Genomic DNA, 18786 nt, shown 5'->3' on the forward strand with positions numbered 1-18786 from the left:
GGTCCAGAAAAGACTGATGAGGAAATCAGGGAGGGAGGACCTAATTAACATCAGAGGTGAAGAAATCCAGATCCAGTAGGAAACCACAGAGTAAGGACTACATAACTTGGAGCCAATGAACATCGAACCAATGAATCTCTATCGATCTTGACTGTAAAAAGTCTGTAAAAAATCTGGTAAAATTCATGTGTCATTAAATGATTTTCTCTGCATGCCTGGGCTATGTGTGAATGAAATGATTGCACATCCTGACCAGAACAACATCCTGGCCAGAAATAAAGTAATGCCTTGATTCTCTAACACTAAAAATGTTGTTGGAGGGCTTTTGCTTCTCCTGCAGTCTTTGTGACAACACCCATGCCATTTTTTACCTGTGGCTTCGTGTGTCAATTCACACTGCACACCTCTGATTCCATTTGCAGGCGATGGAGACTCAAGACTCCTGAAGTCCAGGTTGGGCTATTAGCAAAAGAAAAAGCTGGTCCCAGGACTGAACCTAAAGCATGACTCCAGCTCTGCTACAGCTGCCCACACTCTTCACCATACAACACCCTCATCCCACTCATGGCCTGTATTCCCTCCTCCACCTGCCACAACACTTGAAGTTCCCACAGTAGTTTGCCCTCCGTGTCCTGATCCCTGTGACTCTTCCTCCTCTGTAGAAGGAGCTAAAACAACTCTTTCTTGCCTAGCTTAAAAATAAGCTGTGCCTTCAAATCATCTATTTATGCGTTTTTTTGGTTGTAGTTTTATTGAAAAAGCTGGTATTAACATATTTATATTTTTATTCAACAACAGTTAGCTAATTTGTGCAACACAAAAAATGCAGCCATGAACAACAGCTTTCAAAACAATCAGATTTACCAACTTTACCATCACTTACTCTACACCACTGAAAGCTCAAACTAAAAAGAGAAAGTTGGAAACGTTCACAATGACGATGTTGACTTTCCATACATTCAAGAAACCAGGAAACCGACCTGTAACAGTGATGTCAAAGACAGGAACGGAATACTGGTCTTTGAAAGGTTTCTGTTTATTTCCTCTAGAATTACTTAATGGTATTTTGGTTGGGTATTTAATTAGTTTTATAAAGCTCCAAAGATATATTTGTTTATTTAATTTTAACACATTCTTTTTGGTACCCAAAGCTGTAACAGAGTAAGGTACTTCAAATTAAAAAAAAGGTTGCTTTAAGATCTGCTTTATAATAAGTTATCTATAGAATCTTACTTGAGAATGTCAAAGCTAAATATATGTTTTACAGTATCTCTAGCTGTAAATGCCAATATGAGCTGATAGCAATTTTTTTTTTCTTTTTGAGCTGCAAAGATTAATGGAGGGGTCCAAATGTCAAAGAAATTGTATGACACCCTTGAAGCAGTAGTTTGGCATTAACAAGTTCTCTATACAATTTACCACACTCTTAAACCTTTTTACAAGGAAAAAGAAAAGGAAAAAGCAATTTTGTTAAATTTCGTTAGAATAAATATGTACATATACTGTCCATGCCTGCTACAGCACACAGTATTTTATAAACAAACATTCTTTGTTCCCTTTAAAATCACCCTACACATTTCATACTGTATGTGTTTTGTGGCTGGAAACTGGTGCACATGTGTTTGTGCTTCTACACACAAAATATACAGCATTGATGTAGAAAACTTCAAACAGACAGATTTCAGGTGTGGTGTTGAGATGTCATATAAAAGCTCTAGACTTTGTTTTTTTATTTCTTGTAAGCAGATTGTCACCCACCCTTCCCCCAAACCAAAATACAAAAGCATGCAGATCCCTTCATCAGTACATTCTCCACTTACCAAGAAATCAGTGCATAATGGCTTAAAGACTTTTTTTTCTGAGGAGTTTTAATATGGGCAGATTAACAGGTCATGTGAGTTGTGCTCTTTTATTCATGATTAGAGTAGGAATCCTTTGGGGTATTGAATTTTCTGCCAGAGCTATTAAGGGTGCAGCAGAACTTTCTTTTCCTGGATTAAGAGGACTTCCTGCCCACTGCACCGTTCCGGTACCATTCCTGCATGCCCTTCTTTGTGTGTACTTCCCTTTTCCATTTATCTCACTCATCATTACAGAACAGAGATAGATCTAACAACATTTCTGTGGAGGAAGGTTTTGTTAGGTTTGGATTTTTCAAATTTTCGTGTTTCTCCAGGACTAACTTTGTCTCCCAGAAGTGGCCTCATTTCAAAGCGTTAAAATTCACTCAGTGGCACTGCCTCTCACAGCACCATTCCTTTCACAGTTACAGACACCAGGCATTGCCTGTGTTCCCCAAAGGCCAGGATTAACACAACCATCCTGCAAACAACAAACAAGGGACTTTATCAAGCATCTAGCAGGGATGTAACTTTGTTCCCACTCAAGTTGGTTGCTACTTTCAACGAGAGCACTTCTAGCCGAGGTTTCCAGAACTCCAACCCCAAATGGTAGCACGGGTTTGTGTGTGAATTGCCAGGCTGTGTCAGCCAGTCCCTCCAGAGCTGCAATGCCAAGTTTTGTAATAGTCCTCACACAATGAAGATACTACTTATTGTTTTAAATAGAGCAAAGAGAACCATGGAGAATAAACTTCTTAAAATAAGCTGGCTGAGTAACTATGCCAGTCTGTCACTTAGTCACTTGGGAAGGTGAAGCACAAAGTAATGTGATAAATAAATAAATAAATAAATAAATAAGAGGGTATTGTAAAGAAGGGAATGGGATGGGTGAGATGGGGCAGCTTTTCACCAGCAGGGATTCTGCTTCCAGCTCTAGCTCTCATGAGGTCCCTCCAATGTGCCACATGCTCTAAAGGGATGTGGCTATTCATTCCTTCAAACAGGCTCAGCCTGATTGAAAGACAGGAAAACAGCACTGGAAAAAAAACCAATCAAGAGACTGAGGCAAAAAGCTCTAACAATGTGGTAAATGCTGTGCACTGCAAAAGCAGGAAGGGCACCAGAACACCACAGTCCTGCAAACCACTGAGACCCTCGAAAGGGTGGACAGGGGCTGAGGAGCCTTAGCCCTCCTCAGGAACACTCCTAAACTGAATAAATATCCCTGTTTGTTTAAAGGAACCGATACAGACCACAGTACTGGATTTGCACTCGTGCCTTTTACTCATACAGTTGCAGTGATGGAAAATAATTGGCTTGCCACCAGTAATGATACAGGCTGAGGGATGAAAGGATGCAACCTACAAATCCCACCACCGAAGCCACAATTTTTGTGAAGATCACATCCTTCTACAACTCTCAAGAGGCTGGTTTGTAAATATAGAGGGATATTGATAAATCTAGTGCATTTCTGAGTTCACTTTATCCTGAAATATGTACAGATTGTTTGTCGCTGCTATAGCAATGATGTTCTCGGTTGGGTGCCATGCTGTGTGCAAGATCTTCTTAGTAAAGTCCAAACTGTCAACACTGATGTCATCTTTCCTCCTCTTGCCTCCAACGCAGACTCTCCGGGGCTTGAGGATGGCTCGTGGCTTGCTGCTCTCCCGGGAGGCCTCCAGGGTCACATCCCGCTTGGTGTTGCGGTCAAACATTCGGAAGAAGTTGTTGTATGCACCTGTCATTATCACACTGCAGAGAGACAGAGAGACACAACAAAGGCACTTCAACAGCAGCCTGCGCAAAGCCTACCAACATGCCTGGGTCAGGACAGCCAACTTTGACCTTAGGGTCAGCTGTCTTCTGGTTTCAGATGGGAAAGAGTAAGGAAAAAAAAGGGGTTTTCCCAGTGCTCCCCAGAATGAAGAGGTTTCTTCTACCAATGCCTTCCCCTCCCATATTATTCAATGAAAATTGCAGCTACAGCAAGTAATGTCTGCTCCCTGACATCATGAGAACCGCATCAGAAGATAATAATAAAAGCGACATATTTTCAAAAAGTTATTTTTAATTACCCTCCAGCTTTTTATGAGTGCTTAAGGATCACATATTTCAGGCTTTTTCCCTTTCTCTGGAACTTTACCCTTAATGACAGCTGAGTTTAACCATGATTCCAGAAATAGTCTTAAAATTTCCACATAGTTCAAATCTTTTGATACAAGAGTAAGGTTTAGTACATAATTATGTATTTTAGAGTATTTTGAAGAAGGGTGTTTTGAAAGGTTCTGAAAAAACACACTGAATTTGCACATGTAAATTTTTTACAGATGAAACTCTTCTCCTTGCTGAAGCCACAGATCTTGCAAGTCCAGACATCATGAAAATTTCTATCTACAATGCTTCTTAGAAATAAACACACTGGTGTCAGGATTCTGGCATCTCTTATATGAAGTTTGGATAAAACATCAAGTCAGGATTTGTTTCTGTGTCTGGGAGAAAGGGACAAAAAACATACCTTTATCTGTATAAAAATTACCTCATTAGTCAGCTTGCAGTTTGAAATAATAGATTGCCAGTTGCTTCATTCTTCTAGTCCCTAGGGGAGGATATTTTGTCACTAACTTTAATGAATTCAGGATTTCATCCATGGCCCCCAGGTTATTGGATTAGCATAATCATGGGTTTCAGAGCCTTGTTTGAAAGCTCATCTCCTGTGAACTTTTTCCATATGTGAAACCAGGGCTGTTTTCTACTCTCCTATCTCAGCCCCAAACAGGGTGGTTTTGTTCTGAATTTCCATTCTGTAAGAGGGTATCCACCCCAAATGGTCAAGTCTCCATGGAAAAAGCTGCACAGTTTTAAGACTCAGGCAATCAGTAGCTATTTGCCTTTCTAATAGAGCCCAAAAGAACATACTTGACGTGCGTGGCATTAATAAACAAACCTCCATCTCAAATGGCAGCTGCTTTCACACTTTGCTGTTGGGGGGATCTGTGTTGAGCAGCAGACTGGCCAGGGAAACATGGAGCATATGGGAGAACACTGGAGAACTCACAGGCACAGGAGAACCCCACTCTCCACCACACAAACACTCCCTAGCTGACAGGATTAGATGCTCCTGGACTCAGCAGTGCCTTACAGTGTGTGCACAGCCTCCAGCCAGAGCTGCCTTGATCTCATTTGGGGCCATTAGGAGTGACTGTAATACAAATGAATGATACACTGGAAAAGCACAAATGTGAGCTGCGACTACAGCTGGGGATGGGAGCAGAGCAGGCCCCAGAGCTGCTGCAGGGTACCTGGAGTGGGTGTTCTGGGTTGGTACACTGGGATCACCCAGCTCCACCCTGCTTCCAGGTCTGCTGATGCCATACTGCAGCCTGATGGCAGCTGATCCCACACCGAGCCCTGTGCAGCTCCTGGAGTGCCAAAGGGAACTGCTGCAAACCAGAGAGCGCAGCACAGAGAACCAGCACACACTGCCCTGGGCAGGAGCTCACCCACAGCCTTCATCCCATGGAGAGGGACTGCTGGGGGAATGCACAGGGGCTCTTGTCCACACCCAGCCCCATCCAGCCCTGGCAGGTGGCTTCTTGCTGCTCTCCAGCAGCAGCACCCACCCCTGGTTGCTTGCAGAGAGGTTTCTCTTTCCTTCTGCACCCACAAAAGGCTGGGTGCAATCCTGCCTAGCAAGGCACAAGTTAATAACCTCACAAGCTAAAAAACAGGAGTCAGTGTGACAGCTTGATAAAATGTATCCCAGCAGCTGCAGAAAGCCTATTGATCAAGATTAGTGCCCATTTCAGAAATTGAATCAACAGCAGTAAATCAAATGTTTCATTCCTTCCAAATCACCATGTCTTGTCATTACAGCTCCTGCTGTAATGCTTATTCGCAACACGAAAAAGTCGAGGTTATTTCATAGCTCAGCACTAACACACACAATTTGGGATGCAGTCCATCTGTGTATTTTCCCCCAGGCAAAATTTTGAAACAGGTTCATAAGGCTGGGGCACCCCTGTGCCCCAGGCTGCAGAGCTGTGGCTCCCAGGGGAAGGAGGAGCATCCCTCCTGATGGCAGTGGGAACTGTCAGGGAAGCAGCTTTCATGCTGGCAGAGCACCAGTGCACCAAATGCAGAGAGAGGTGTTTGTTAAGGGTCTTATTTTAGAAGGTTTTGCTTGCAGTAAAACTGCCTTTACAGTCCATTTGCTTTTTAATTTCTTGAACTCTCGCATATTTTTAAAAGTCTGCTTTCTTCAGTTAGATTTACTGCAGTTATTTTTTAACATATGTAGATGACTACTTTTCATGCTGGCCCTATTTTTCTGCAGTTTAATGGCTCAGTAAAAAACAGCATTATGTAAATGAGAAAGTGTCCATTCCTGTTCAAGGTCACAAACACAGATGGATTATAACATTACCTGCTGCTTGAAGTTATAAAAGAGAGTGAAAACTAGATGTAAGCCTGCAATTTTTTCCTGTTCAAGAAAATACAATGTACAATAATGGAGTCTATGTGATAAGGAGATGATTTTTTTTTTTTAATAGTGGAATATAAATTGTAGCTCAATGTAGGAAGTGTCTGTTCTGTATTCACAGACACTGCTCTGCACAGCAGTGTTATGACAAGGGCTTGCACAAAACCCTTGCAGGAGAGGCTGGTCCAAGAGGCCAAAGCCCCTCATTCAAAACAGCTCATGCTACTTCATAGGTGTGTAAGGCAGCAGCCCAGAAAAGCTCTGTCTGATTTTCCACCTTTAATTTTCCTTAGAAGGCAGGTTTACAAGCTGTGCTGCACAAGGTCAGAGGTACCATCATCTCTGCCATGCAGAGGTATTTTGGAATCAGAACACACCCCAGTGCACCCTGAGGAGCACTGCACTGATAGCTGGAGCTGAGCTGCAGCCTGACTGCACCAGCTGAAAATACCCCAGCTACAGGCAGCATGATTACAAAAAAAACCCCAAATAAAACAACACCACACCTCATCTCCTCCCAAAAAAAACCCCAAACCAAACAAACACAAAAGCAGGGAAAGACCCCAATGGGTGCACCATGACTACCACTACCTGCCTTTCACCCTCTGCAGCCCAGCCAGTGCTCTGGAAGGAGAAACACCCCATACCTGCAGGGCCAGGAATGCATTTACACAGCCCCAGTTAACCCTCCTGTGCTGAATGCTTCCCTTTCAGCACGGGGCTGCTCTGCAGAGCACCTGGAGCATTCTCTGCTCCCTCTGCTTGATCTGCTCCAAGCAAGGTCCTGGCAGTTCTTCAGGTATGTGTGTTTGGAGTGACAACACAAAATGCTACTGACACCTCCTGCCTGCTCTGACACTGGGCATAGTTGCTTATCAGTGATGTGATCTGAGGCATCTCACTGCCAAGCTTCAGCCCTCATGTGGGGTCACTGCAGCCCAGTCTTACCCCTCCTTTTTCTTTACCAAGAATAACAAATGTATTTTTACAGAAGGTAAAAGGTGAAAGGGAAAGCTCCAATGCAAGAGCAATCCCTACTTTTATTGACTTTTCACTCCCTCCCTAGTCACAGTTCTGTTCTCTTTTTTTCCTTCTTCCCCTCTGATTCTGATTCTGTCTTTACCACATTTTCCAGATAGGTTTCCCTTTTCCCCTCTCTTCATTCTCCCCTCTTCTTTCATTTCCATCTATCCTGCTCTACAGCTTTAAAATAAAAACCTGCCTTATCTGCTTCTCTCTTCCCTTTCCCACCCCTTTCAAGTCTTTGTTTGACTTCTGTAAGTCTCATTGCTCACCCTTTCTGCTCACCCCCTACCCTCCAGTCTTGAAGACAACTTGCTTGGCTCTCCAGGTGTTTTGGCTTGCATCCCTGCCTTCTTTGGGCTGAAAGCTGGGGAAACAGCAAATCCCCAAGAACCAAAGCTCATTTGGGCAGGAGAGGTAGTTCCCAAATTAGCAGAACATTAACTCTACACCTCCCACTCAGTCAGGCTTCTTCACTCTGTGCCACATTGATCTGGTAGCCAGCAATGATTCAGGTAGGGTTGTTTTGTCCAAAAATAAATTTTCAATCTGTAAAATTATCTGAAATAAAGGATTTGAGAGAAAAAAAGTTCTTCCTGTTTGCATTGTAACAGTGATACTCAAAAGGAGCAGATGTTTATCTATGGATAATGATTTTATTAAATATGACACCAACATTGTACCACTGATGTTTAATTTAGGGACAGAGTTTTAGGGTCTGCAGAAGCAGCCTGTCAACTACTGATGGCTTCAGCATCTTTATTTATTTTAATACTTTTAAGCATCTGAGCCTCAACATTCTTGTTTTGTTAGTGACTTTGTTAAATGAAATAATTCAGCATGGGATTTTCCCCACTAAAAAGTTCTGCTTCTCTTGGGTGGTTAACAAATTCTCTACTTCACCAGCTTCCAAGGCATTTGAATAGGATTTTCATCATTTTACTAACATGAAATGAGATATTCCATAACATTTTTTAGGCAATGAGATTTCATCAAAAATGTCAGTCACTAAGAATTGGCATATCTCTGTATTTCTCAGATTTGTTATTCACACACTTCAAGCCAACCTCTTAAATGTTATCCATGTGGCAGCCATCCTCGCACTCAACAGCCTTCATCAAAATATCTCCATTCAGCTGCACTCCTGAATGTCAGGGATTGCCCTGAAGATTTTTGGGTATCATCTGGAATTAAGGCTTGCTTAAAAACCAAACCATTCCTTGCTTCATATTGTTTTGTGTTGTTTTTCTTGTTTAGGGTTTTGTGTTTATGGTTTTTTTGTGAGTTTATTTAGCTCTTTGAAAATTTTTGGGCTAACTCTGGCCCAAATTAGTCTTCCCAGATGCAGAGAAGTTTTTATTCACCTGCAGATTTCTACTGTCTGGAGCAATTCAGCTTGTTTCATGGCTCCCCTCTTTCACTGTTGCTCACGAGACCATGGAGGCCATGGGATGGTTTGGCAGGACTGAGAGCAAGGCTCAGCAGGGCTTCAAAGACCCCCACACACCCTTCTTAAGAGTGATAGAAAAACAAAACCAGCCCAGCTGCCCTGCCCCTCAGTGCAGGTGTGGCAGCAGAACATCATTCCCTGGGGCAAGAGGCAGGGCTTGGATTTCAGGTGTGAGGGGAGGAGACTCAGAGAGCAGCTTCCACCAGAGCCTGCCCCACACTTGCAAATCTCAGCAAGATGACACTCAGGCACCCAGCATGAAAAGGGACCTTTTCTTAGATTTGAAACTGTCTCCCAATTATATTTTGAGCCCCTAAATTTTCAATATATCACTGCCATGTGTACCAGTGCAGAACAGAGCATCTGCAGCCTCCTAGGATTAATGTGTAAGGTCCACCAGATCTGGTTTCATGACAAGCTGACCCAATGAAAGAAAGGGTTGATGCCAGAAAAACTCTTAAACAACATTTTTCATAGAAATAAAATGAGGGATTTATTATAGCAAAGGGAAAGGAGGAAGCATTGTTGCAAGTAATGAGGAACTCCTGAAATTTTGGGAAATTTTCCTGTATGCTGTGCTGTGTAAAGTCACTGACTCCCCATCACAAAGAAGGAATTTATTTAAACCTAGGGAGGAGGCTGCTAGAAAAACTTGGGACACTTGACTTGGATTCAAGGTTGTGGCACCCTGGTACAGCTGGCTGGGAAAAGACTGGGAATAAGAACAAGGGATCCCCAAGTACTTCCAAGCTCTTATTTGACATGCCAAGCTTTGAGAACAAAATGATGTCTTCTAGCTCTCCAGCATGGAGTGTGCTGCCAGACAGGAATAGACTGTTAGCATCTCATCCAATGGGGTCTGCCAACTCCTGATTAGAGTGAAGGCTGAGGGATATTCAGGGGGATGAATGACAGTTCAGTAGGAAAGGACTGACTGAACAGTTGTATGTGACTTCACTCATCTGCTTGCAGCAAATCACTTATCATGATGGTGGTTAGAAGTCTCCCTGGCAGGGGTCCTGTACACCCATTCAATTGAAATCTTGAAAGAAAAAAAAAGTCAACTAAGGTATTCACTTGCTATCATGAAGAATTAGGTTTTATTTGGGTTTTTTTTTCTGGCTTCTTTACCTCACAAAAAGCTACAAAAGTGCTTATTTTTTAAGGTAAAACAGAAAGCTGTTGACAGTGGGAAGAAAACAGTGTCCTCCAGGTCATTATTAAAAGACTTGACTTTGGATGTGAATGGAAGAGCTAAATTAAATTGCTGTAAAAGTAGAGCTCACATATTCTACACAGTCACGTAATGATGTATACACAATAAAGATAGCATGATTTTTGTGTAATATACTCAACTACAGATAATACATGCTCATCTGGATGAATTAGTGTGAGACCCCTGCCTGGCTCCCTCCCCTGACCACTGTTGCCAAAGTACACAGTGATTAATGTGCCCTTCAGCAGATGAGATCAGCTCTGTCTGATTGTATTAGTTCCTGCTCATTGGAGTAACTGAGCATCAATCACGTTCTAATCAGAGCTCACGTATGTTGATTATTTTTGTGAACAGCCTCACCATCAGGTTCTATCACAGCATAGATTAACTCCTTAGTAATGACAAAACTTAATACAAAGTATTTTCACCTAAATAATAAACACACTTTCATTTTTAACTGAACAATCCTGTCACTATAAATTGTCATTATAGCTTTGAAGTCTGCAAAAGATAAAACCAATACATTTAGAACTGCAGTTATAACTGTTGTGTAGATGGATTAATGATCTAAGTACTGCAGCATCTCTTTGGAGCGCAATTGTCAATATGGAATCTTTACCTTGAGTAATACTCCTTTTTGAAAAACTGCATACCAAAAGACTCAAATTAAGTGACCTTACTGTTCAAATGAACTGTTTTTAAAGAGGTACCAGTATCTAATTACTATTCTAATTATGATCCTCCAATAAAAAAATATTCTGATAACACATAGCACTACTTGTCATATTCATAAAGCAAGGAGCTCAGAGGAGTAATCAAAAAATGAGCACCAATTCTGATACATCTGACTCCTAAAAAGAAATAACTTAATTAAAGAGAGGCCTTTTCTTTTGTCAAATATTTCTAGTGCCTTTACTCAAGAGTTTCTTACAATCAAGAGCAGCACATTGTGCTTGGTGACGGGTTTGGTAATTGTGCATGACTAATAACGCCTCAGTGTCTGGGCAGTAAAATAAATGAAGCCCTCACAATCTAATGTTCCCACTTAATAATTACTCCTTGCATTGATCTTTCTGATCTGTCAAGTAGGAATGAAAATATTACACTCACTTTAAACCCTGATATTGAACAAGAATTCCATTACTAGCAGGCAGCTATCCAGAGAGTGGTCTTACCACACTAATGAGGACAGCAGCACTTCATCTGGCCAGAGGAGAGAGACTCTAGGCTGGGGAGTAAGTGGCTGCCCAACCTGTAAAATGCACTAGGAATTCCCATCAAGGATAAGCAAAATGGTTTGTAAATATCTGAAAAGTCTTGGATCTTTTTCAAAGTTTCTCAATATCTACATGATTTGAATGCACTGTTGTTCTGTGCAGACATAGGCAGGAATCAGCACTGTCTGTTTTCCAATAAATGCATTAAATTTTGTATTTCTAGTAGGACCAAACTCAAGCCATGACCACACTGAGAAAACCCTCAGCTGAAACAACCGTTCATGCATTGGTTTGGGAGTTTCAGAGGAAAGCCCCAAAACCTGGATCTTCCACTACACTTTCTGTGAGTCATTCCCAGTCTTTGACCATACCAAAGCCACAGCAGGTGCCCAAGTTGCAATGACAGCGATCTGGGAAGTATTTCTCTCAGTGCGGTCTATCTATGTAATTTTAAATGGCCAGCAGTTGGTATCACAGGGGATACTCAACGCTGAGTTAATTTTTGTCAAAAAACAAATCACTCTGGCATGGAGGCATTAGAGATAATGGAATATATATGTATTTCCATTTGCATAATGAATGTTAAAAGGATAAAGTTTCATTTTTTAGCAAAGACAGAATCTTTCCATTGGGCAGGTAGAGGAACTGAGCAAAGGAAACTAGTCCAAAGAGAAGGTGCCTCTTACCCAGTGCACAGCATAATACCTGATCTGCATTTGTGGAGCACAGGACTAGAAGAGACTTTGTTCTGCACTTTCAAATTCAAACCTGTAATTTTAACCAAAGTTATATGTAACTGCTTTCACAAATTTCCTGAGCACCACCACCAGAACAGTTGGGTTTCTTGTACCTCCACCACTGAGGATGGGAAGACAGCTTGTCACTGCTTGGACAGGTATGAACTAACTCTAATTTCCAGGTATAGCTACCTGTTGACTCTCAACACCTCATTGCTGTTGTGCCATTATCACTCACACTTATCTTAGCTAGTTTCTCTTCCTCCCTGTGTGTATCTCCTTGGTATATTTACTACAAGCAAGTAAAATCTTGGCTTCTCTTTTGCTAAGCTGATGAAAACCACAGTCCTGGCCTCTCTTCTTTAGAGCAGCTGTCCATCTGCTCAATTAGTTCATCCACCTTGGAGATGAGGGACAGGAAATGTGTAAATGCAGTTCAAAGGTCTTTGAATGAGAGCCCAACATAATGTCACCACTACTCCTTTCTCTGCTGGATAGCCCAGTCTTGCCCATTCAAGCAAGGATCATATTTGTCTTTCACAGATGTCTCAGACTGCCTGTTTCACAGCCCTTGCCCACTCCAGGGTGGGTAGGCCTGCTTCAATACAATGAGACAGACTGTTTTCCAAAATGAGAGGCTGAGCTGAAGGAGCAGTTCTAGGCTCAGTGCCAAACTTCTGCCTCTTGGCTCCAAACTCTGCTGAAACAGGAGTCACTGTGTGTCACTCAATATTGGCTCCTGTGCTCTCTTTCACATGCATTTTGCAGACTGCTAATCCCTTCCAAAGTCACCTAGCATATGAATGTCTCCGGGAGTTATTTCCAACTGCTAAGATGAAGCTTTGTGCTCTTTTTTTAACTAAAATCCTCACCTTGCATTATACTCTTGGATTTTATCCATTTTTATTAACCCAGTCCTCTTGGCTGCTCAGCTATTCCTGTACCATATTCCTACTCCACAAAGCACTGCCACCATTGCCCAGCATTAGGGCATTAACCCACTCCATCCTTGCTCAAACTCTCTGACTTGCACGAGTATTTCTCATTAAAATGTTCAACAAGATACAATGTCCACGATAAAAAGAACCTCTCCATCAGTGCATAGGGAAAGGGACTGCTCTGATGGAGGAGGTATCAGAAGTGTCATTGGGCAGCAGTTTGTAGAGAATCAGTGGGTGCCTGTGATGGTCCCTCCTCACACCAATTTCCAGTAAGGGAACTGAATTTCTGAGGTAGCTCATGTGCAAATACAGGATCATGTAAGTTTCCTTAGTGTGTTGGTGGGATTTTGTGAGTTGGCATCATTCTTTTTAGCTTTTGCAGCCTATTCATGATTTGGGTGAAGATGGACATAATTTGAAGGGTTTTTCCCCTAAGGCACAAGCCAAGGTCATTAAGGCATACACCATTTCTAAAGCAGAAACACTGCACAAACATCCAAATCTTCTATCTTCCCAAACACTGGCATGTGATTCTGCACATTGATATGGAAAACAATCACCTGTAACTACTTTTGGTTTGCTCCCATCATATGGGAGATGTTTTGCCAAATGAGGACAGTGATGGACAGAAGGATGGATTGATTACCTGTCTGATCCATTCCATGCACATTCAAACTTGTCAAAGATGCAGTCGTTTTCATAGAGGGAACATAACTTGCTTCTAAGGTAATCATGGACCTGGTTTAAAGAAAATAACTGTTATTCTTGAAATCAAAGAAAATATAAAACTCCACAACCAGCCCTTCACTTTTTGTGTAATCTCCCATGTTCACTTTCAAAATATGCTGCATAGATTGGTAGCTGTGCAGAAGATGCTGTGTTTAAGCTCCAAAGAAGCTAACTGTTCTTTTCCACAGCCCAGTTAACCAGGTGCTACAGAATTACTGTTGCAGGAAGGCACAAAACAGGCTTCCCTCAGCAGGCTGCAGACCACCCCTCTTCAACATATTTGTTTCCTGCTTGGGTGATTTTCTCAGTGCTAGCCTAATTCCCAGAGACATTTCACCAGCTGATACCCTAGATGGGCTAATTAATGTGCAAGAAATCTAATTTAAATAGTAACAAAAATGCCATATTCCAAGATAAGTGGATTCTCACTTATGGCAGAAAGAACTTGGCTCTATTAAAAGAACCTTTATGGTATTACATTTATTTTTGTAAGGTATTTTAGAAGTCAAATACAGCACAAAGTTGTAGTTGCACAGGCTGCAAATAAGAACACTAATTTAGCCAAGGATTTTTCCTATTTGGCTGAGACTTAAAAGCAACATTGCAAATTCTCATTTACTAACTATAAAAGTGAGAGTAGCCAGCAGAAGATCTCTCTCCTCTAGGCCACACATCTCTGCTGAACAAGGATTACCATAATGAGATCTCATGCAAACTGTTTCAGTCTTTTGCTTAATTTGATTCATTTTTCTTCTGGATTATTTGGTTTATTCCATAAGGAAATAATAAAATACGAAATCCCTGCCTAGATAAATTTACTAATGCACTCCTGATATTTTCTTCCAGCTGTTGTAGAAGCTGTAAAACAAAGATGTGACCTCCTGGAGAAACACCAATCCAATGGCCCAGGGGTAATTTAGCTCTGCCATCCTGAGGTTACAGGTTCTTGTAAGTCCAGTGAAATTGTTCCTGCTCATGGATGCTCAGCATCCTCCTCTGGCCTGAGGGCACAAACATTTCTTCTAGTAAAATAACTTCTATCAGGACCAGATGAGGGACAATGAACTTTCACTTACATTTTCTTTAAACTTACCCATTTTTGATAGTCAAATTTTACAGTATCCAAAGAATATTTGTAATGTAAGATTATTAATGATTATGAATTTTAGTTATGGATCAATTTTCATTAATAGATGAACACTGAACTGCTCATTAACAGATAATGTCTTATACAGGAATTAATTGGTAAATGGCAGATAGAACATTCCACCATTAAACGCACCATCACAGTGAGCAATAGGTCAGAACACCTACTATTGATGTAGTCTCCTACACACTCTGTAATTAAATCCTTTCCCTTTCTCTTTACTTAAAACCTTTTTGTGTTAGCAGTGTAATTTGTTACAGAACTGGAATTCTTTCCTTTGTCATGTTTGTGAGCTCCCCATACTTGGAAGAAATAGAAAGGTTGGGTAAGGCAGAAGGAAGTTGATCACATTTGCCTCCCTGACTGTCATTTCTAGGTTTTTCTCTTATTACCATTTCCAGCAGCCATCTGTCATGACCACTGTCATGTACACACCCTTTGCAAAGTGTGTCCAAGTCCACAGCTTGGAGCTGTGCCTTTCTATCAGCTTTGTCAAAAAGGATTTTGCAATTCCTCTCTCAGATGTCTTACCTTGTCAAGACTGTCAGACTCACCCTGCTGCCTTGGACAACCCCCTTGTTCTTTATGTGGACATTTTGAGTTCCACATTTGAGCACATTCAGACCCTCAGAGAGACTGGGAAAAACTAATTGTAAGGAACACTTAATTTTCACTATTTGCATATTCATCTGCTTCTACCAACTGAGGGTAAAATCAGATTTGCCTTGTCTGTTACCTTGTTCTTACCACATATCAATAGTACTTGAAAGCAAACCAAACTCATTCCTCACTAATTACCAAGGATCTTTTCTTCAATGCAGTATCTGACCCTCATGGAATTATCTAGCAATTCTGTGCTCTGGACTAACACAGCAACACAGCTACACAGGGACCTGTTTTATTGAGACTGAATACACACAACCACGAATTTCACTGGTAGGTGACACATTGGTCCAAATCCCTGTGCTACAGACTCTGCCTAAAGTGGATCAAGCTATTTCCATCTATGAATGTGCTCCCCTTGCTGCTCCTAAGGCTTCTGCTGGGGTAATTCACCTGGCAGCATCAGGAGAGCAACCTGTTAGGCAGGGCTGCCTTGCAACACTCAAGCTCTGGCCATTCCACTGCACTGCTCTCTTAGTGCTGTCCAGTGACCATACCCTGCCCTTTTTTCTTTTGTGTGAAACAAGCAGGAGAAAATAATGTTGAAACACTGTCAGCAGATAATGTGTTCAGCAGGGCTGCAGAAGCTGCTCTATGCAATAGCATTGTTTGAGCCACAGCATTGATATGAAAAAGAACCTGTATGAGGAATTAATTCTTGTGTGTCAGGTTTTTAATATTAAAACTGGAAGCTAATAATGAAGCAGCACAGTTATGGACTCTGCTCTTTATTACAACTCTGTGTGAAATCTCCTGTTGTGACCCTCACTATTGCAGCTAGGCAATATCCTACCATGCAGTGGATGAAATGAGAAAATCAATCTTTTAATGAACACCTTTTAATCTTTTTATGATGTATTGTCATCATAATTATGTGGATACATAACTGAAAATGTTAGGTTTATTTGCTGCCTTACAGTGATCTACCCCAAAAAAATTTTGAGAAATTGCCAAGTTGATATATGAGATTTAGGTTGTGAAAGAGAGAGATATCTCTAAGACAAATTACTTAAGAGAATAATTTAAACCACTTTTTCTTAGGAAAGAATTGTCTACTCTCTGCAGCTTAAAAACATGAAAGGTTCTCAGAGGATTTGAATGACATGAATCCTATGGAATCCTGTGCTATTGGCTTCCAAGGCCCCTAGTTCCAGATTCTCCTTTAGTCTACTGCAATGCCCAGCAACACATCTGTATATTCTTTACAAGGATAAATATTTGAAAGTGAAAGGCAATCCAAAGATTTAAGAAGACTGTTATATTTTGCTATATTTTTTTAATATCATATCAGGGGTTTTGTTGTTGTGGGTCTTGGTTTTTTTTTTTTTCTATAAACTTCTGACTGCAATTATCAGTACTCATTTTTCCCCATCTCAGCATGAAGAAATAAAACTTTTTAATTAGCCCTCCTGTTGGGTGCCAGACTGATTTAAAAGTGACCAGCTTGTTTCACAGCTGCCTACATGAGGAAATAAAAGCAGGTGTCAAAATCAAGACAAACAGGTTGGCTTGACCAGCTATTCCTCCCCAGGGACAAGGCTGCCTACTAAATTAGCACAGGTATAAAGTAATATATTACCTAAGTTCCCTAAAACTGAGATTCTATTCTATTATATATAACATAGTCTTGCCCTTACTCTCCCACTCCACTTTCACAGGATATCAACAATTCTAACACATTCAGCATTTAAAGCCATTTTAAGAGAAAACCCAATTCTGTAGACTTAAAGGTAAATAGGCTTTCCAATATTAATACCTTGAGCAGTGAACATCATCCACCAAAATGTTATGGATGCATTGAAAAACACTGGGGCCCACTCTGTCTACTAAATGCTAGCTAAAAATACTGGAAAATTTTGCTTGATTTGACAAGAAATGCTACCAAATTCTCATCATGGTTTTTTAAAGCCAATCTTAATTATAATTACTGTGAATTACTGTATCCCACCTGCTATTATTTAGACACAGAAAACAAGGGACCTATTCAGCACTGTCACAGGATTGTCTCTCAGTAAGCAGCACAAGCTGGATGAATGGCATTTTTCCTACTTTGCATATACTTTTTTAGGTAACTTAACAGTTTTTTTTCTTACTGCATTTTCATAACAAGCAGTTTCTGTGTCACAGACATATTTTCCTTCTTCAAGCCAGAGTCAAAAAATGTAAGCTCAGCCCTCTATTGCCAAACATAACAGATGTCAGAGTACAAACTTAGCACTGGCTGGAGCCACTGGCATTTTGTCTGGATAATATCTCAATGAATTCAGGCAACCAGATGTGTCTGTCTGGCATTTGTGAGCTGCTGTGTCAGTGGTGATGCCAGGGTTTAACAGGGAGCACTTCTAGAGCTGGGCACAAGGGAGAAACACACAGATCAAGTTGTAAAAAGTAATTCTGAAATGACAAAGGTGTAAACTTTCAGCAGTCCCACCAGGAGCAGAGTGCTAAGCAACACACAGAATCTCTTCCTCAGTTCCTTTTAAATGTTAGTGAAATACATCATTTGAAAGCAGATGCCAAAGTGAAGAGATGATTTCTCTTGTTAGAATAATCCTTTCTTTCAAGAGCCCAATCCACAGGGAGTGCTACCTTGACTCCCCAGGCTTTACACTTCCTTACTAATGCTGCAATTGCCCTTTTCCTGCTATAAGGATGCCACTGTGAGGGTTTTAACCACCTTGATTAATTCTCTTAGCTTGCTGCCCCTCAGATAAGGTTATGAGAAGTTTACAGAAACATCCAGTTTTTGAACACTGAGATTCTTTTATAGTGTTGCATTTTAAGATGTAGGAGATTCCTACCTGGTACGTTTCTACAGGCTTTGTTTCCATGTTCAGATCCCAAACCTTGACAGTGAGGTAATCTCTTGTAAGCATGTATCTACCACTGTGACTGAATTTGACATCTGACACTGAAGAGATAATTTCTGAAAAAAATGATCTGTTACTGGGGTCTTCTGGTTCTTCATAAACTGTTCAAAGAAAAAGAAGCAAGAGACAGAAATCAGAATTGTATAAAAAATGCTCTGTTGTTAAATCTGAAGTGTGCATTTCTTGTGAAACGCATAATTCAGTCTACCAAGGAACACGATACAGAATGGATTGTATATCCAGCACTTAATTTATTCTTTTAACTTTATATAAAAATACAAACTGTAACGGTAAACATTAGAATAATTAATGTTAGAGCTACGGATTCATGATTTTTGGGAAATTATGCAAATACACAGTTGGTTACAGACACCTATAGCAAGGCATTTCATGCCTTCATTCTTTCTGAGGTCTGCATAACACATTTCCCAACATAACCAAAATGCAGGTGTCCCTGTCACATGAGAGGTGT

The 18786-nt window shown here is 41.0% G+C and overlaps 1 protein-coding gene across 6 annotated transcripts in view; it reads right to left on the bottom strand.

The window, feature by feature from the left end:
• Positions 1 to 724: 724 nt before the first annotated feature.
• PPP2R2C (protein phosphatase 2 regulatory subunit Bgamma) overlaps positions 725 to 18786 on the bottom strand; it is a 190236-nt gene continuing 172174 nt past the window's right edge. For all 6 annotated transcript variants that reach the window (XM_036382744.1, XM_054514743.1, XM_036382746.2 and 3 more), the window contains 3 exons: positions 18246 to 18415; positions 13552 to 13643; positions 725 to 3593 (listed from right to left, as the gene is read on the bottom strand). In XM_036382744.1, coding sequence (XP_036238637.1) covers positions 3302 to 3593; positions 13552 to 13643; positions 18246 to 18415 — 554 coding nt within the window. In that variant the 3' untranslated portion in view covers positions 725 to 3301. The remainder of the gene's footprint in view (positions 3594 to 13551; positions 13644 to 18245; positions 18416 to 18786) is intronic.

The sequence above is a fragment of the Molothrus ater genome, chromosome 4 (genome assembly GCF_012460135.2).
Source record: "Molothrus ater isolate BHLD 08-10-18 breed brown headed cowbird chromosome 4, BPBGC_Mater_1.1, whole genome shotgun sequence".
Lineage (NCBI taxonomy): Eukaryota > Metazoa > Chordata > Aves > Passeriformes > Icteridae > Molothrus > Molothrus ater.